The 21,295-nt window shown below is 36.4% G+C and overlaps 1 protein-coding gene across 3 annotated transcripts in view; it reads right to left on the reverse strand.

The window, feature by feature from the left end:
• Nucleotides 1-7,053: 7,053 nt before the first annotated feature.
• The window catches only part of LOC127877028 (prion-like-(Q/N-rich) domain-bearing protein 25), a 54,347-nt gene continuing 40,105 nt past the window's right edge, over nt 7,054-21,295 (reverse strand). For 2 of the 3 annotated variants that reach the window (XM_052422611.1, XM_052422612.1), the window contains exons 4-15: nt 19,100-19,216; nt 18,772-18,918; nt 16,839-16,979; nt 16,296-16,427; nt 14,558-14,680; nt 13,879-14,001; nt 12,684-12,806; nt 11,638-11,769; nt 11,165-11,296; nt 10,182-10,304; nt 9,772-9,921; nt 7,054-7,583 (exon numbers count right to left, since the gene is read on the reverse strand). In XM_052422611.1, the coding sequence (XP_052278571.1) occupies nt 7,543-7,583; nt 9,772-9,921; nt 10,182-10,304; nt 11,165-11,296; nt 11,638-11,769; nt 12,684-12,806; nt 13,879-14,001; nt 14,558-14,680; nt 16,296-16,427; nt 16,839-16,979; nt 18,772-18,918; nt 19,100-19,216 (1,484 nt within the window). In that variant the 3' untranslated portion in view covers nt 7,054-7,542. Of the gene's footprint in view, nt 7,584-9,771; nt 9,922-10,181; nt 10,305-11,164; nt 11,297-11,637; nt 11,770-12,683; nt 12,807-13,878; nt 14,002-14,557; nt 14,681-16,295; nt 16,428-16,838; nt 16,980-18,771; nt 18,919-19,099; nt 19,217-19,531; nt 19,627-21,295 lie in introns of those variants that run through there. The other variant, XM_052422613.1, reaches the window with a different exon arrangement.

Here is a 21,295-nt window from a genome sequence, read left to right on the forward strand (position 1 = left end):
TCCATATATTGAGAAAAACAAAATTTGTCGTGCACCAAAACCATGGTTTAACGAAAACATTGTTGAACTAAAACGCAAAACACGCAAACTGGAACGCATGTGAAGAAAATACATGTACGAACAACCAGACCAATATGAACTTTTCAAAAATGCCATAAATAAATACACTTTAGAGTTGAATGCAGAGAAGCAACGATCGCTTAGTCAAAAAGTAATTGATTTTCACGGAGATTCTAAAAAACTCTACAAGTATTATCAAAATTAACAGGAAAAATACTGATAACCCTATGCCGGAAGGTGAAAGCGACACCGTGATAGCTTAAAATTTTGCCGATCACTTCCTGGATAAAATTAACAAAATTAGAGATGCTCTTGCAAGTTTCGAAAACTTCACACCCGATCACAAGGAAGTACCATGTTTCGGTATGTTCGAGGAGCTAACCCAAGATGAAGTGAAAAAGATCATCAATCATCTTCAAACAAAATCATGCGAACTAGATGCATTGCCAACAATAGTACTAAAATCATTTTTAAACGAGTTACTACCGTTCGTGACAAAATTGGTTAATCTCTCTCTGAGTCAAGGAGTTTTCCTTCAAAATTTACAATGGCAATAGTAAGACTACTTCTTAAGAAAATTGGACTAGACCTGAGTTATGCAACTATAGACCAGTTAGCAACTTATCATTTATATCGAAAGTGATTGAAAAGGCTGCTCTGTTTAGACTCAACATACATGTAAATGAAAACAATCTCCTTCCAAAAAATCAGTCAGCCTACAGACAATTCCATTCTTGTGAATCTGCTTTACTTTGACTAGTCAATGATATACTCAACGGTATGGAGGAACAAGAGGTTACAGCACTTATCGCCATTGATTTGAATGCTGCCTTCGATACAGACGATCATTACATTCTACTAGACGTGTTGCAAAAACAATACGGTGCATGTGGCACGGCACCAAACTGGATAGACTCTTATCTTCGTCCAAGAAGCTGTCGTATAAGTGTTAATTCAGCTTTATCGGCGGCACGTTCTTTGGAGTGTAGTGTCCCCCAGGGTAGTTGTCTTGGTCCTTGGCTCTACCTGACGTACGCTGGAACACTGTTTGATGTCGTTCCTACCCCCATCACAGTCTATGGTTTTGCAGACGACCACACCGCAAACAAGCGATTCAAGCCTACATCTTTTTCTGTTGAAAGAACTGCCATTCAAGAACTTGAACGTTGCGCACTTGTTATTAACAACTGGATGAACGAGAATAAACTGAAAATGAACGCATCAAAACGGAATTCATCATGTTCAGTAGTAGACCCCAATTAAATAAATGTCAATCTAAAGAAATAAAGAATGACACTATTAAAGCAGAAAAATGCATACGGTATTTGGGTGCATATTAAGACGAAACACTAAATTTTAAAGAACACATCAAAATTAAGTACCGTACAGCAATGTACAACTACCTTAAAATCAAAAACATAAGGAAATACTTAACAAAAAAAGCAACAGAAATACTCGTTTTGTCTTTGGTAATATCCCATCTGGATTATTGTAATCTCATCTTGTATGGAACAGCTCAATGCGAAATAAACAAAATGCAACGTATCCAAAACATGTGCGCCAAATTGGTACTCGGCCGACAGAAATATGACAGTTCAAAAGCTTTGTATGAACTACACTGGCTACCAATAAAGGCTAGGATAACATTCAAATTACTGACCTTCATGTATAATTGTTCTGTTTGCCACGCGCCAAAAAAACCTTACAGAACTTTTAAAAGAAAAAGTACCAGCACGTAACCTACGATCTACTGTCTCGTATGACGGATGTTATGATGTGAAACGCACAAAGAGAACAACTTTCATGGACAGGAGTTGTTGGTCCGAAACTGTGGAATGACCTACCATCAGGCATTCGGACTTCTGTCTCAATAGACATTTTCAAATGGAATTTTAAAACATTTCTCTTCAGAGACTTTTATAACCTATTTTAATTTGAATACATGTGATTTCAAAATAAATCGAGACTCAGTTGTACGGGCTTATTCGTACAACAGCCATGACTCGGAGGACCAAGAAATTAAAGAATTGTGCGGGCTTATTTGCTCGAAAAGGATATTTAATGTACAAATGACCGGTAACCAAAAATCATTAGGGCTTCTTTGCTCAATGATTGAATGACATCATCCAGCGGTCCTTTAGTCACGCTTAGCCCCTCTAGTTGTGTCATATATTCACACTGAAATTTTAACCTTCAAGTCGTGTCTTGTAGTCACACTTGGTCAGTCTATTCGTGACTTGTAGTCACAATAGTTCAAATGAGGTTAAAACACAAAAGAATTGTCCGTAAGGGTGACAGGCGACCGGTAGCTGTGGGATCCGACAGCCAGAGTGCAGAAATATCCTTTCACGTATCCTTTTAGTCAAAGATAAACAGTGTCTTTAAGTTGCCAAAACTTTGCTCATAATATCATTATAATTATTGTCTTAACCCTAGTTATATCAATTTATTACATAATATTTTATTTTTCCTGTGTTTTAATATTGTAGCCTGTATTGTTTTATTGCTTACAGCATTTTTATTTATATCACACATTTTGAGATTATTAATCCTTTAATTAATGCTGCATAATAGTATCAATCACTCTTTTTTTATCAATTGTACGTTTATTTGTATGTTTTGTACAACGCCATTGAATATAATCATATAAATAGGCGTTTTATCAAATTAGCAAGTTTCGAGTTTATGAAATATATGTGTGAGAGGGTGGGGGGGGGGGGTCGTAAACACATTAATACTTTAACAGTGTTTCATATCAATGAGTACTCAACCCCTATCGTAAATGAGCAACGTAAGAATAAGTTCAGAATCATCTCCCCTTGAAGTTAAGAAAAATATGAAATTACGCTTACAAGATGAAGCAGATTTTTTAAAACCTACACAGTTATGTTCCATTAATGAAAACTGCACACGGATGCAAGTAAAAAAAGGGAAACCAATGTAAATACAATGAACTATGAAATATTTGGTAGTTAAAACACAAAATCATGGATAATGGTTATTTTGGGGGTTATAACACATCATAGATAATGGCTATTTGGGAGTTATAACACAAAATCATAGATAATGGTTATACCAGTATCTTTTTCTATTTTGTTTAAAATAATCGGCAAATATATCAATATTTACAGTAGAAAAAAAACGTTCCATGTAACTTCATTGAGTGCCTTTTACACTGAAATTCCCGACGCCCTTTGATGCTTTGCATCAATACTTATCTTGTAATTGCATGTAATGCATTACGAAATGTCGTGAGTGATGTACGCTGTAATTTCTTGACAATCTCGTTTCATCGACAAAACATATCACAAGATGGAATTATATCGAGCCCGCGCATACCATGCTTGATGTAGAAATGGTATTTGTTTCATGTGTTAAATTCATTGTTTTTATTCTGTTCTGTATATGTATCACTTTAAATCTGTTCACATGGTGTTTTAAAAGCAAAGATCCATTATATATGAAAACTATTTTTTTAATTTTCATGATGTGGTTATAAAAACAGTTTCAGGTTGACTTTGGGAACATTCTATAATCAACATGTTGCTTTAAATGCATTACACTGTTTTCTACTACTTTGCATTACACTGTTTTCTACTACTTTGCATTACACTGTTTTCTACTACTTTGCATTACACTGTTTTCTACTACTTTGCAGTACACTGTTTTCTACTACTTTGCATTACACTGTTTTCTACTACTTTGCATTACACTGTTTTCTACTACTTTGCATTACACTGTTTTCTACTACTTTGCATTTTGTTAGATGTATATTACACGTCATATATTTTAAGTCTCTATAACGCTCAAAATCAACGGAAATTTCGTAAAGTATTTCGTCAAATAAAGTTAAACAATTATAAATCAGTGTTCCTTATGGCAATTGCCGAAATTTCAACGCCAGATGTGGTCTGGTAAAATAGATGTTTGTAGTTACAAAATGCTGGTTTTTATTATTGTTTTGCATATTAATTTTCCCATTTTAATTTCCCGTAACGATATCTATTCAAACGACACATGAACACTTACATGGTACCATTTTATTGTTCGTGTGTCGTATGAATAGATATATTTGCGGGAATTTAAAATGGACTTTATTGTGTCACAAATAAATAAAATGGAGCATTTTGTATCTACAAAAATCCATGTAATCATACCACATCTAGCGTTGAAATTGTGGCTATTGCTATAAGGAACACTGACTGTTTAGGTGTTAACTTTATTTTACGAAAACGTGTTCGAAATTTTCGTTGATTTTGAGTAGTAATGTTACTTTAATAGGAGTTTTATTGTCAAAATTATTTGAATTTTCATTATATTCGACATTATCCACTTAATAACACTCTTAAGCGCTACTTTCCAAAAACGTATAAAAATGTGTAAGTCTGTATCGCCAAGATAAACAAAATAGTATATTTCTCATGCAGATCTTTTTAATCTCGTAGTTTCTATACACAAAAATAAACATTCATATAATTAATTATGATAATAAAGCACAGAGAAAATACAGAGATTGTGTTTTATTAACAAAGGGAAATTACTCTTACTGACAATGCCTGTATTTTCATTCGGTATTTATCTTGCCAAAAGTTTAAATATATATTTGTTATTTTGTTAGATCACAGGGATCCGTTAGATGATGAATTTAAATATCAAATATATCAACTCATCGTTTGAGAAAGTTATATAAAGGCAGGGATTTGATGACTTAAAGGAACACAGAAACTTGCTTTAAAGAACAAAAACATATTTGTAAAAATAATATGATCTCACTGTTTATAAGACGCTTCAGAACTCATCTCTTTATATATAATAGCTTTATTTTTTCAATAATAATATCTTAATAAAATATTCTTTTAGTAAATCGACGCCAAATTATAAAATGCTGGTTGCATAATAAACTGAGTTTCAATTATGTGGGTTATAGTGTTTCACCAAACAACATTGTAAGGCTTTCTATATAATGTAATTTATGTCTTTACCTTTCGACTTGTATCGTACCGGTTTTATGAAAAAGGCGAAATAAAGATCAATAAGGTAGCTTCTGTATGCATAACAACATGTACAACAGCATAACAACATCTGTAAGTTGTAATCGACGTTATATATGAACTCGAATTAAACCTTTAAAGGGACCTCTTCACTGACTTTGTCATGTATTGAAGTTTGTGAACATGATTTATATTGATTAAAAATGTAAACATTGGATCTTAAAAGACTAGGAAAAAAGAAATACCATTAAAGAAAAAAGTAACCCTCAACTGGGCTCGAACCACTGACCCCTGGAGTAAAAGACTAACGCTTAAACCACTCGGCCACCTGTGTTCATACAATGCGAGATGTATTTGTATAATCAAGGTGAAATTGGGTCCCTTTTATATGAATTGGTTTGATGCTAACATGTGTGTATTTCGTTTTATGAATTAGTGATGCGTTTCTTTACTTGATATTTTAAATACTAATTAAATGACTGAAAAAAAATATTCGCAATTTTTCGTTGTAGTAATGATATTTGTGAGGAAACAGTGAAACTGAACATTTATCATTCCCTAAAATATCGATTATATGCATTTTTTAAAGATTTAAAAACCGGAAAACTGTAAGCGTTGCAACGCTAAACGACTGAATAATTTGGAGAGCTCTATTGTTGCCGTTATATTTTGGGATACTGCGAGGATTGCTAGCATAAAGTATAAATTAAATCACTTGAAATAATTGTATGAGCAAGGATGGCCGAGTGGTCTAAGCGATAGAGTTTTACTCCAGATGTCAATTGTTCGAGCCCAGTTGAGGGTTACTTTTTTCTTTATTTATATATTCTTGTTTTTTTACTGGAGCTTTTATATAAAATGTTTACATTTATCAATATAAAGCATTTAATGACAAACTTCAATACATGCCAAAATCTGTGAAAAGGCCCCTTTAATTTTCTCGCAACCAAACTCAAGTTTTTGAATGTATTTACGTTCATGGTTAAGCACCATTTTTTCGCGATACACAAACATGTTGAAATAATGTCCGATGACAAACTTTCCAAATGTGTTTTTGTCAAATCTTATAGTTGTAAGGTTAAGAGCATTATTTGTATTAATCAGTGTATTTAAATGAGGGTCTCGTTTAGGCTGTACGGAAGCATTGGTACAGGCTGTACACATCTCAGTGACGGTGCTTGCACTAGTAACACGGATAACAACTATAGAAGAATGTTTTTTATTCGTAAAAAGTGGTAAATCTGGTTAGAATCATACTGCCCAATACTTGGTTATCGTAAGACAGTTCTATACAACCACACTTGATTTAAATTGTGGTCGAAGTTACGGCCAGAGTACAAATTATGAGCTGCATTGCTTTTATCTTTAATCAAAACATATTTAAAACGGTTTAATTAAATGGTACGCTACGTATCACGTGATAAATTCAAAATATATGTGTTCAAAAGTAATAACCCCTTTGTCCGCCATATTGTTGCCCAAAGGCATTTAACCATTGAAAATATGACTTCAGATTAACTTCTCATGTGACGAGTGTCATTGCGTGTGATATATGCATACCATTTGTGGCTATACCTAGTCACACATATATGAAAAATCCACAACATCAAAACTATCTCAAATGATTGTGTTACCTGCAAGTATTCGTATTACACCCGAAAATCTATTGGAAGTACGAACCTGAGCTTTCATAGAGCACTCAAGGTTTCACAATATTGCACTTAAATTCCCGTCGCCTTGTAATACGTGTTAATAAAACATCTATATCTAGATAAAACGCAATTATTAAATTGTTATTACCAATGTAACTTTAAGATCCCGAAATTTCTTTCGAGTTATGTATACGTGTTTTATTAGAATGCATTTTTATGGAAACACCAATTCATGTAAAGGTGTATCCGCAATGCGTAAACACGCATATTTTACTGTTTATATGAATTATACACGTCATTCTGTTTACAACAATTTACAACCGTCATAAAAAAGTACAAAGACGTTGTCGGATGCAGAATAAGGTTTATTGAAAGTTTATGATACAATTCAGCAATAGAGTATATAAGTAAATACTTTAAGTCTGATGCCTTCATTGGTTGCCAGCCGATGCATGTTTTTGCTTCATCGGGGCAATATAAAACGAGTCGTTTTCCACTAAAGCAGCTTCAATCATTATGGCCTACATGATATAACTATGTCATTTAAATTGTGTGTTGCGAGCGAACATTGTTTTTTTTAATAAGGAGAAATAATTTATGTATGAAATGTATGAAATTGCTATTATACTCTAATTGAATTGAGACCACATGGTAAAACTTTTAAGGTAATGAACAAAACGAAATTGCTACTCCTTTTATAGTGAAGTATGTGTTATTTTATTAAATTGTATATAGTGATTAAGATGTTATTTATGTAAGTGATTGATTAGAAAATTTTTATTTCCTCGGATTCGTTTGTATCATTTGTCCAGGTTAGCAGGTCGGTCGTAGTATGCATTCTAATGGTGGTGGTGGATAGGCGGAATCCTGCGGGGGATCCCTGAAAACAAATAAAAACAGAACAACATGTAAGTTTTGAGCGATTCAAAAGAGCGACGTAGTCAAAAGATAAACTATCGTAAGATCGTACCACAAACACGTGTTTAGCAATGCCTTTACAATGACTAAGTAAATTCGAATAAAGCATACGCAACCTATAATATAATGTATATTCATAATGATGGGAGTGCTATGTTTTCTCTGTGGTTTTATGTTCAATTTACATGACATGAAAAATGACATGCCATTTTTAAGGAGCACTATATGGGAAAACAACTGTGCCATTGTTTTAAGAGCACTATATGGGATAACAACTGTGCCATTGTTTTAGGAGTACTATATGGGATAACAACTGTGTCATTGTTTTAGGGGCACTATATGGGAAAACAACTGTGACATTGTTTAAGGAGTACTATATGGGAAAACAACTGTGCCATTGTTTTAGGAGTACTATATGGGGAAAACAACTGTGACATTGTTTTAATGGCACTATATGGGAAAACAACTGTGCCATTGTTTAATGAGTACTATATGGGAAAACAACTGTGACATTGTTTAATGAGTACTATATGGGAAAACAACTGTGCCATTGTTTTAGGAGTACTATATGGGATAACAACTGTGCCATTGTTTTAGGGGCACTATATGGGAAAACAACTGTGCCATTGTTTTAGGGGCACTATATGGGAAAACAACTGTGCCATTGTTTTAGGGGCACTATATGGGAAAACAACTGTGACATTGTTTAATGAGTACTATATGAGATAGCAACTGTGCCATTGTTTTAGGAGTACTATATGAGAAACAACTATGCCATTGTTTTAGCAGTACTATATGAGAAACAACTATGCCATTGTTTAAGAAGTACTATATGGGATAACAACTGTGCCATTGTTTTAGGAGCACTATATGGGAAAACAACAGTGCCATTGTTTTAGGAGCACTATATTGGAAAACAACAGTGCCATTGTTTAAGAAGTACTGTATGAGAAACAACTGTGCCATTGTTTTAGGAGTACTGTATGAGAAACAACTATGGAAAGATATCAACTCCGCAGAGTGAAATAGGAAATTCCACTTTCAGATACGATTGCTTAACTGAACAACTTCGCTTTAGGGAGACCTCTGTGGGAAGTTTGAAAACGTGTACATTTGCGTAACATGGGGGTATATGGTTGAGAAATAGTTTTACTGTACAATTGGGCAACAGGGGAGTGCACTGTGTTCAGTTTTTCAAAGCGACGCAGGTACACGAAAGAACAAACAAATATGAGGAGCTTGTATGACTCACGAAGGTTTATGATTGGAAATGACTGTCGTGATTTTATACAACACACACAGCTTCACAATAAGGTTATCACATAGAGCAGGTCACAAATAGGTAGAGTTGCGCAATGGTTAATACAACTGGGAGTAGTTAATGAAACTGTATAAAGCGAGACTTGTGATGAGTGTGAAAAAAGTAAAAGGTACCCGATAAGGGGAGATCAGTGTATAATGTATGAACATCTCGCCGGGGGGGGGGGGGGGGGGGTATATACTAAAACGGTCTCAAAAATCAGGGCCGGACCGAAGCACATGTCCTGTGAAATTCGGCCCTATTGACAAGACCAATTGTCCGGTAAAAAGATGAGAACGAATTCGTTGCTTTCTCTATGCTTGTTGACGGTTCTAAAAATAGCGACAGCCTCTTTTAAACACGTGCTTTCATTAAGAATGCTCTTTCTTCTGTCGAAATTTTCCGAGGGCACCTGATTGGTCCATTTTTTAATCGTTATTATCTGAACACTGTGAAGTTGTTTGTAATTATGTACCGGTACGCAGTTGAAAAGACAATTTTGTTGAATATGGCATGCGAACAATAGAGGAGTCAAGTGTGAGGCGTTTGTTAAACTCTACCGTTGCGTGTTATGAGGGAAGACTGTGGAGGCGGTTATACAACCTGAGCATGCACGAAGTAAGGAAGACGGCTATGAAAAAAAAGGCGCGCAAGTACGCCATAGGGGGACCACTGTAAACAAAAGTTGAGCAAGGAATGGGGAGGGGAAACTATTGTGGGAAATGTATCAAAGTCGCGCAAGTATGTCGCGAAATTTTGCACTAGGGGTTGTCAATGTGAGGAGGTCAAACATTCAGCGCATTGCGCGGTCGTAGACAAAAAAGCCCACATAGAGAAGTGTGTAACTTACCCGGAACCGGACGAGGGGCCCCCGGTCGTCCTCTGCGGCAGAAGCCATTGAACGCAGTGAAGCCAGTGTTGCAGGAGCAGCGGCCATTAACGCAGCTAGCAAACGGGTCCTTGCATGTGACTCCGTTACATAAGCCGCCAACTGAGCCGTCTGCAAACAAAACACAGAACTAGAATGGCATTGTAATTAGTTTATAAAAATAACTGTTTAGTTAGATAGATTTTGTAGTATTATTAGTACACTGTTCAGTGATCCATTGATTATAATGGGAGAAAATAGTGATTTTGTCATTATTTATATATGTATCACCGTGTGTGATGAAGCAACTTTAACGTTAATCGATTTTATACTCAATTTGACCGTCAGGTTTCGAGTTAGTAAACAGGCTGCTGTAACATAAGGTTGATTACCTGCAACACACACGCCGTTGATCGGTGAATATCCGTTCTGGCACACGCAAACGTTGTTCACGCAGACCGCATGGCTGTCAAGGGGACACCTATCTCCAACACAAGGGCCCCGGAGTTTTCCATCTGAAACGCAAGAAAAATGATCCCAATAAAGCACACGTACATTCTCTTCAAGCTTTATATACCAAAGTATAACACGTTAAGTATGAATTCTAGTGATAAAATGTTCGTATGACATATTTACGAACAAAATATGCTCATATTTGTGATGTAATCAACAAAGTGTTGTATTTAATTGCTTCGTGTAATAAAAGTAACAAACACTACCCGACGCCGCATGTCGCAATAAGTAGCAAGAAACGATCATGGCATAGACGTTTGAAGTTGAAAGGTAACATAACTGCTGTGATGTTAAACAAGTTATAATACCATCTGCACATTTACTATTGTTACATCATATAGAAAGAAAAAATGTATGCACGTTTGCATATTAAATTATTAACCCATTAATGCCTAGCGTCTAGAAAAAAGGCCTTGGCAAACAGCGTAGACCCAGATGAGACGCCACAAGATGCGGCGTCTCATCAGGGTCTACGCTATTTTGCCTTAAGAAATATCTGTAAGAAATATTTTAAATATAGAAATAAATATACTAGACATCCCTAATTTTAGAAATAAATTGATCCAATTTAGAAGGATTGGAGAGTCCAATATGGCATCCATATCAACGGGCTTAGGAAAGCGCTCATCGAACGACCGACGGATGGACGGACAGACAAAATACTTCGTTCCACTACCAGTAATTACACAAATAGACATATTGACAAAATCTCGAACAAACAAGTCGTTCACACCAGTAGATATACCGAACTTGATTTAAGGATGTGCTTGATTTACATCTATCTTTTCTGTCTCGAACAAAGCAAAAGTATAACAGTCAGAGATGAGTAAACGAGTACACGATACATGACATGAGTTCGTACCGAGGACACACATTCCATTGATGGCAGAGGTTCCATTCTTGCACACACAGATTCTGTTAATGGTGTCGCACACCGCGTTTCTGTCAAATGGGCACAGGCTGCTTGGGTCACATAGACCGCTCCATGCACCAGCTAGTTAAGACAAACTCATCAGTATCATAATTATAATAATAACAATAACAACAACAAAAACTGCAGCATCATAAACAACAACCACCACCTCAATAATAATATATTAATAGTATATTGGTTTTATTATTTTCAGCATTATGTTTTTGATTATTATTGATATAGTTCTACTTTACGGGAGCATGCATGCAAGTCGTATAGTATAAAACGAAGAGTGTATAACTGTATATACCATTCAATCACAGTTACTAACGGTATAACAAATAATAGATAAAATGGTTCATGGTTACCAGTTCACACATTCCATTAATGGTCTGGTAAACAATAAGCCATTTAGCACTTACTTTGTGTGCAGCTTCCCTCGATGCCCGTGAAGCCTGGCTTGCAAACACAGAAGTTTCCCGAACAGACCGCGTTCTTGTCCTGCGAACACGAGGAGTTTCCGGCGCCGTCACACACACCTCCGAATGCACCATCTAATAACATACACGCGCAACTCTTTATGTTGCAAAAGCGCTCACAAGATAGACAATAGAAAAAGGTTTAATTACACTTATTCCATTTTCCATAGCGTCCCATAATAAAACTGCCAACGTTCAAAGCATTTTTCTTGTATTTTCTTTATATCAAATTTTCCAAGACCGATATCATTGCAAAGATAAATGTGTCCGCTTTCAATAATTGTGGTTAAAATGTATGGTCTCGAGAATTCTAAGAAAGTAAAATTCGCCAAAAGTAAATCAATTTCGGAAAACAGAGGTCCGGAAGTGAATTTTCGACGAATGTTTTTTTAATAAACAGGCAGGCCGGCAGGCAGGCCGGAAGGCCGGCAGGCCGGCAGGCAGGCAGACAGACAGACAGACAGACAGACAGACACACAGACAGACAGACACACAGATAGACAGACATACATTTTATTTGAATTGCACAATGTACATCGTCAACATCAAATGTGGTTGGTATTGATATATGTCAACATGTATTTGCGCAGAAAACAAGTGTCAACAAACATGAATATTTACAAAACAAATATATACAGAAGTACAAAGGATGAACAATTTTAAAATTACGTTATACGATTTAACAAATTCAATCTAATACTCAACGATTCCTCAACATAATAAACAAATCCCAAACATTCATTTTTCAACGTAACCAACGTTACCTCAAATTAAATGCAACAACATATTGCCGACACATATAGGATGCAGGAAATAATCACAAAAAACGTGGGTGCGATCGCTAAATCGCTTTTAAATCAGAAGAGAAATGGACTCTTAACAAATAGAATACGGGAGGATACAACATAATTTTGTAAAATGTTACCTTCAGCGCGAAATTAAGGTTACATAGGAACCGCTTTTAAAAGGTTAATGACTACGTCACTTACTTGGCACGCACATGAATCCAACCAGGGTGGTTCCAGACACACAAGTGCAAATGTTGGCAACACACGTGGCATACACGTCCGATGGGCACAGGCCGCTCACACACGCTCCGTGCGCCGCACCATCTACATGACGATTAATCATGGGGTATTGATTTTTTCACACTGATCGTTTTATGTAAGGTTAGGATAATATAGACCATTTTCCAATCGCAATAGCTCTTAAAAATACCGATAGCATGTTTAAATGCACGATAGTCAGAAATGCACTAGAAGTACACGTTGTTTTAAATGGAGTTAGATGCGGTCGGTAGATCTATAATGATAATGCTTTTTATTCTGGTTCCTTTCCAGTGAATCAAAAAGTACACTTTCAAAGTACAGAGTTTCGTTAGCCGAAAATTAACTATATTTCAATGAAATGCGTAATCGAGTCGCATAATGCAAAAATGGATCTTACACCATATCCGACCAGCGCAGCTCAAGACCAGCCTGCGCAGCCGAGCTGTCTGGTCAAGAGCTACCATGTCCGCTGTAAAGTTACACAAGGCTGTCTGGTCAAGAGCTACTATTTCAGCTGTAAAGTCACACACGGCTCTCTGGTCAAGAGCTACCATGTCTGCTGTAAAGTCACACACGGATCTCTGGTAAAGAGCTACCATGTCCGCTGTAAAGTCACACACGGCTGTCTGGTCAAGAGCTACCATGTCCGCTGTAAAGTCACACACGGCTCTCTGGTCAAGAGCTACCATGTTCGCTGTAAAGTCACACAAGGCTGTCTGGTCAAGAGCTACCATGTCCGCTGTAAAGTCACACAAGGATGTCTGGTCAAGAGCTACCATGTCCGCTTTAAAGTCACACAAGGATGTCTGGTCAAGAGCTACCATGTCCGCTGTAAAGTCACACAAGGCTGTCTTGTCAAGAGCTACCATGTCCGCTGTAAAGTCACACACGACTGTCTGGTCAAGAGCTACCATGTCCGCTGTAAAGTCACACAAGGCTGTCTGGTCAAGAGCTACCATGTCTGCTGTAAAGTCACACACGGCAGTCTGGTCAAGAGCCTGCATGTCCGCTGTAAAGTCACACCAGGCTGTCTGGTCTCATTAGCGACATGGCTAAGCGCAGTCTGTTCTGGTATATCGCTGGCCGAATATGCCATGGCATAAGGCGGTCCATATAATAAAAGATTAATTCTTACTTGCAACGCAACGTGACTGGATGTTCGTGAAGCCCGACTGACACATGCACATATTGGCCTGACAGATAGCGTTTGGATCTCCACCGCAGGCTGATCCGTTGCAGATACCCCCAAGGTTGCCGTCTGATCAGCAAAAGTGCACACATGGGTTTGCTCATATTGTTAACTTTGAAGGATTGCTTATTTTGTAATGTATTGCGTGGTTATTACTTAGTTGTGTTCCTGGGGTATTCTACATTTGTTAATATTTCCGTACATAACATTGTATTTGATAATACAATAAGTGTGTAAAAATTTTGACTCGAAAATTGCAAAGTCAGTAAACGGAAAACATCACTAACTTTGTACATAGGTGACGCAACAGTAATATATATTCATTATCAATGCTACAACGTTTGTACGCCGACGTTGAACCTCAATCTTCAAAGAAGCATCGATGGTAAAGCTTCGGAAAGTTAAAATGTATTATCTTAGTTAACTATGGCATCATTTGCTGACGGAAAAGATTAGGAATAAACTGCTATTGGAAACAAGAGTCAGATTCTAATGGAAACCAGAAGGCATCAACTGCTCTTAGAAACCATACAAATACTAAATAATTGTACCAACTGCTATTGGAAGGGTGGAACAACCGTCTAAATATGGTATACAAACCGATAAAGAGAAAACAAAGCCATACTGGGAATGCATGATCCGGAGATGAGTGTTGAGCCGTTGTTGCACATGCACATCCCGCCCGTGCAGGATGAGAACTTATCCAGACATGGAATTTGTAGTGAGCACAGTCCTAACGGGAAACCATCTGTATGACAAGCATGGAAGAAATGGACTTTTCGCCGAATAAACAATGTAATTTATTTATCTTAATATAATTAAAGACAATCTTAACAAGGAAAAAAAAACACTTGTATATTTTTATCAAAAGACCACAAAATGTGACAAAATACATACATATCTAAATAACATTTTTCAAACAAGAGATTTGTCACATACAAAACACAGGCCCACTACAACTTAAATATTATCGGAGTAAAGAAAAGATCCCAATAAGTTTTATTAACCTAGCTTAAAAACTTTACTTATGACAGGATGCCGACGTTTATTTTCAATTGTTTACAATTTACAAGGATAGCAACCACAAATTAGGTCTGACGAACAAACTTAAATAATGTGCATATTCCACGTATGGCCATCTATCAACAAACTAGTTACATTGAACAAGCTTACTTATTCTTTTTATTTCTGTAACTTTAGTACCCCAAAATTAAAATCTGACAAAAAAGCTGAAATAACGTGCATATTCACCTTATTGCCATATATCTACATACTGGGTTGCACCAACCTTGCTGAGGTTATTTTTCAGCTATCGCACGATCATCATGATTTGGACGAAAAGACGGAATGTTCCCCACATGGTCAACAATTACCTTACCAAGTTTCGTCAACATAGTTTATACACTTTCTGAGTTATCGCGGGATCCGGATTTTAATTTTAAATGAATACTGTTACCATAGCATCTTTTACCATAACCTCATTTGTGTCTGACCAAAAACATAAATAACATTCATATTACTCAAATGGCCACATACCAAGTTTAATCATTCTATCTGGAGTAGGAGATATATTATATTTTTCATTTACTCTCGTGATTGTTTAGGGTGTATGACTGCATTATTTGCAAAGATCACATCAATATTTATAAATATTGAGAAAATCTTCAATACACCTTTAGTCATGGTGTCGAAAAAATCAAACCGAGGAAGAAAACAAAAATCTTTGTCTCGTATTTCATACTTAGGAAAAGGTTTTGAATAAAATAAACGCCATTTATGTTTATTTAACGTTTAAATACCACTTTATTTACAAACAGTTGCTTTCGGTTGACTAGGGTTTCAATTGAAGACTATCAATGCCTCTCATTACTAAGACTTGCACGTGATCACTCGAAGACTTGTAGGTGCGCAAGTGAAAACATGCACGTGCGCACGTAAGAACGTACGTGCGCATATGAAGACTTTCAGTTGTGCAGGTGAGGATTAAACGGGGTATTTTTGTTCGATACATGCACGATTATTTGCTCACATCAAAATCTTGAATTACTCTGCAAGGCTCGTATCTCATACTTTCGACAGCGAGCTTAACAAACTAACCAATATTAACGTTAACCCATTTATGCCTAGCGTCTAGAAAAAGGCCTTGGCAAACAGCGTAGACCCAGATGAGACGCCGCATGATGCGGCGTCTCATCCGGGTCTGCGCTGTTTGTTTAAGGGAATATATGTAAGAAATATTCTAAATATAGAAATAAATATACTAGACATCCCTAATCTTGGAAATAAATTGATCCAATTTAGAAGGATGGGATAGTCCACTGGGCATAAATGGGTTAACCTACGATACTGTAAGTGCTACTTACTCAAGACGCACACTCCGTTGAAGGCTGATGCACCGACAGGACATATGCACATGTTGGTCTGTAAGTCACACATCGCGTTTTTGTCCAACGGACACGTGCTGCCAATATCACAAAGGCCTCCAAGACTTCCGCCTAAAATGAAGCTATCCAGTGGATCTAACGGAAGATCTTCGGTCGGACTTTTACATGCAGTCACTGCATTCAAATGTTATAAAGATCACACCTTGAGCGATACGCCCTTATTGCCATTGTATACATGTTTATAGATTTCATGTGATTTCTTAAAGGATATAGGTTAATAATCAAGAACGAATAAGGGAGAGTGGACATACCCAACTTTCCTAACAACACCTTAATAACTATCAAAAGTGACTTATTGCAAGCATAAAACAACATCCAGTACCCGAGACTTACAATTTACAATCATGTTTAACTAGTAATGAAGGCATATCTACACACCTACAATATCGCTCGAAAAAGTGTTTGGTTTGGTACACGAAACAAAATATACAAGAAATAACACGTAACCTGATGTGTACTTACGTATGATGCACACGCCGTTGACAAGGTCAGTTCCATTGCGACATATACACAGCCCTGAGTTAGTATCACAGACAGCGTTTTTGTCACCAGAGCATGTAAAGTTGGGACCTGCACCGTCACACCTGCCGCCAGGTTTTCCATCTGCAAATAGTAATACATTTAGTACATAAATTTTAATTTTGTATAGAAACACCAAACGGTGTTTTCTTTAATATTCGATGTTATTAATGTGTTCATGAAATATTACATATTCATATTTGTGCGCTTTGGCGAGCATTTAAATAAATGTTCTTGTCGATCTTCAATATTATTTTGAATTGAATCAAAATGCGTGCATTCAGACAGCGTTAAATTATACCATTAAACAATGTTTTTTTATATTACTCAGTAAATTATGTCTTTTAAAGTTCTGATTAAAATCGACGAGCATTGTGTTTTACTTGATTTCGCAGAAATACGGGCAATATGACAGATATGAAAAACTTTCTCGCCTTCGATGCCCATGTTTTTCAACGGGCCGGGTCCTGTTCGAACTCAACCGATAAATTTTGAACTATGATTGTATTTTTTTTAACGAAAGATTATGATGAGGTCCCTGATGATGATTACGATGATAATATGAGTCGTGTTCTGAGAAAACCGGGCATAATGCATGTGCGTAAAGTGTCGTCCCAGATTAGCCTGTGCAGTCCGCACAGGCTTATCAGGGACGACACTTTCCGCTTTTATGACATTTTTCGTTTAAATGAAGTCTCTTCTTAGCAAAAACCCAATTAAGGCGAAAAGTATCGTCCCTGATTAGCCTGTGCGGACTGCACAGGCTAATCTGGATGACACTTTACGCACATGCATTATGCCCAGTTTTCTCAGAACGCGACTCATATGATGACGACGACAATTTGTGAAGATGACGATGATCAGGTCGATGATGATAAGTATCGAAAGACTACTGCTTCTGATTAAGATGAGGATGGAATAACAAACGCTCATAGGTGTTGAACACCGAGTTGAAATTAATTTCGGTATCACATATGGTTTCATGCAAGTACACACATTAGTAAAATTGTTCAAATAAAATATCGAAAGCAAATGACTCGGAGTGTGTGAATTGATCCTTACCTCAGAATTCAATACCAGCATTGTTCACATGACGTAATGATATTTGCACAGTCTTCGATAATTGTTGAATGTTTGCAATTTGAATTGCAAATTTTACATAAAAAATGGCCTAACCCGCTGAGACCCCTCAAAGACAAACATTTTAATAATTCATAATCTATTTTGAGAATTTATTTTCTTGACTTTTCTTGCGTTTTATGTTTTATCTTCGAACCGGGATAAAACCATGCGCGCCCGAATGATTGCGGTAGTCAAACTACAGCAAAATTTCTGAAAAGCTTAACCCATTCAAGTCTAGTGGACTCTCTCATCCTTCTAAATTGGATCAGTTTATTTCCAAAATTAGGGATGTCTAGTTTATTTATTTCTCAATTAAGAATATTTCTTACAGAAATTCGAACAACGCAGACCCTGATGAGACGCCGCATCATATGGGGTCTCATCTGGGTCTACGCTGTTTGCTGTTTGCAAAAACCTTTTTTTTTCTAGACGCTAGGCATAAATGGATTTATAGGGTGTTACCCATCGGCCACTTTTTCAGAAATCCCATAGCGATCGACATGTGACCGTATTTGTTTTAATAACTAACAAACTTTGAATTTTAATTTGCGTTTTTTGTTTCTTTCACTGTTTTCCGGACATTTCAGTTCAATGACACAGTTTAAAAATGCAATAAATAACGTTACTGAAAACGGTACCGTTTTGCCAAGGTAGATGAATAAAAGTGATTTAGTGAATCGAAGTAGATCAAGCAAGTGGCTCTGAAAACACGGTATTAACATAGCGAACAAGCAAACAACTAAAAATCACGAACCTGTCTGACAAAAAGCTATAACACTCGATGTACCAACGCACGCGCATCTATTCTCAATTGTCGCACTCGGATCCACATCAATGCAGACCGTGTTTGCATCAGTTAGCTTGCAATTGATGTCGTTTGCGCATTGCTGACCAACGGTTCCTGAAAAAAAAAGTACGAACGGCGTGTCAACGGTGCCCAAATATACATACATGTCTTACAAATGACAAATTCTAAATGAAGTTTAATGAAAAATTGTTACAAACCTATTCAATGCGACACAAATCGGTTTGAAATGAAATACATATTTTAACACTTTTTCAGCTTCAAACAATAATCTTACCTGGGCATCTACATTCGACAACTGCTGTTGGTGGATTCAAGGCAGGCAAGCATTCTACTCCTTCGCCTGCATCACCGCACACATCTCCGATGGCGCACACATCTCCGGTATCGCCAGCTTTCAAATAAAAATAACAATTACAAAACAGTGTCACTTCTTATAGTGAAAACACAAGTTATTTTTACATTGACTATTACTACTACTAGATCTACTTACCATCGCCAGCCCCACCACTACCCTTAAAAATGTGTTCCAAACATCCCATTGATGTGGTTGTTAACAATAAATATAATCATAAATGTATTTTCCAGATATGTCCGCATTTGAAAATAACTTAGTTCTGACAACTCTATAATTCAAATAAATTTGATATTAAAAAACGATTTCCCTCTTCAGACTTTATTCCAAAAATAATTCATAATATTTTATTACGTAAAGCTTTGATAGAAGTCCAAACACTCGCTATAAGCAGAACAAGAAGCCAGCTTGTCACGGACATGCTGGGGTAAGCCATAGTCCTCTCAAACGGACGATCGGTGGCTAATGTGAGATAATTTCAAGTTTTATAGCTAAGTAAGTAGATGACTCACGGAAATAACGAATATTATTTACCGAACCTCGAAACATTGCCTGGAGGCTGATTTCTAGGAATTTGAGTGAAAAGAAACACTCCCAAAAGTTAGATACAAGTATTTAATTTATAATTTGCGAATTAATGAACCCTACAATAACATTTTATTCTATAACATAGTGGGACATTCTTAATGACTTGTTAAGAGGTTACACAGATCTCATAAATGATGAGGGATCTCAGTTGAAGCGACAAAAGCTGATAAAAACACAACAATGAGAAACATATTTTTGCCCGACTTCTGAAGTATGTTTGCTTTCTAAATAAAAGACTGTTCGTGATTAAACAACGCCAGAAATGCGTTTTTCACTCGTTAACCGATGAGAACAACTTTCTGTTTGTATCTACGTACATGTGAATATACTTCGCAATAAAACGATTATTCAAAGTGCTTTTTTTCATCACCAGGTAAACTGACTTTTAAAAAAACACGGTAATAATCACAAATCTAAATAAAAACTTCTGAGAAAGAAAGTTCGGCTCATTGATAGAAACGAATAATGTAAAAAAATAAAGCGACTGTTACTCTTTTCATCGATCATATAAGTCGCGTTCTGGGAGAACTGGCCATAATGCATGTGCGTAAAGTGTCGTCCCAGATTAGCCTGTGAAGTCCGCGACATTTTCCGCCTAAATTGGATTTTTGCTAAGAAGATACTTCATTTAAACGAAAAATGTCATAAAAGCGGAAAGTGTCAACCCTGTTAAGCATGTGCCGACTGCACAGGCTAGTCTGGGACGACACTTTACGCACATGCATTATGCCCAGTTTGTTTTCTCAGAACACGACTCATATATTAATTAGTCTATTACTATTACGTTGTTTATTTGGTCCAGTTGGGATATATGTAATTGTGTAAATACGGAAACATGTGAATGATTTCCTTTCGTATAAACATTGTATAGTATGATAAAATTTGAGGGCGTTACACAAATTGTACAGCTTTAAGATTGCGCTGCGAAATATGCATATTCAAGTTCGATCGCCTTTCCTATCACGCATGCGCGCAATATTATATCGCTTCGCAATGTACATACGTGAGTTTAACAAACATATACGTGGAAATAAACATCATCGTATTCATGTACATTTCCTTTGATCAAATGATTCATACCTATCCCTAAAATTTAAAATCAATATTATTTCCCAGAAGACATTCAAGTAAATACATGCATGTACATATATTTGATCGACGTATGTTTTGCTCATATATATTTGAAAGGGAATGCCAATATTTTACATATGGATTTAAAAATGAAAACATGAGATCCCCCCCCCCCGAAAAATGTTTTTTAATTTAAACACAAAGTCAAACTCTTGCTTATAATTTTATTATCAATAGTAAACAAACACAAAAATCATCGTTAGAACCAATGCCGCTGTCACCGCGAAAAAAAAAAATAGTTGTGCAAAGTCGGTGCAATAGATGACAAAAGTTTTCAAGTAAACCATTGTAAAAGTTGAGCTCATGAAGATAATTACCGATACACCGTTCATGCATTCGCAAAAGTTGTCCACGCTGTAAAATCTGCGACTGGATGTAAGGACGAGAACAATAAGATTA

Source organism: Dreissena polymorpha, chromosome 4 (assembly GCF_020536995.1).
Source record: "Dreissena polymorpha isolate Duluth1 chromosome 4, UMN_Dpol_1.0, whole genome shotgun sequence".
NCBI lineage: Eukaryota > Metazoa > Mollusca > Bivalvia > Myida > Dreissenidae > Dreissena > Dreissena polymorpha.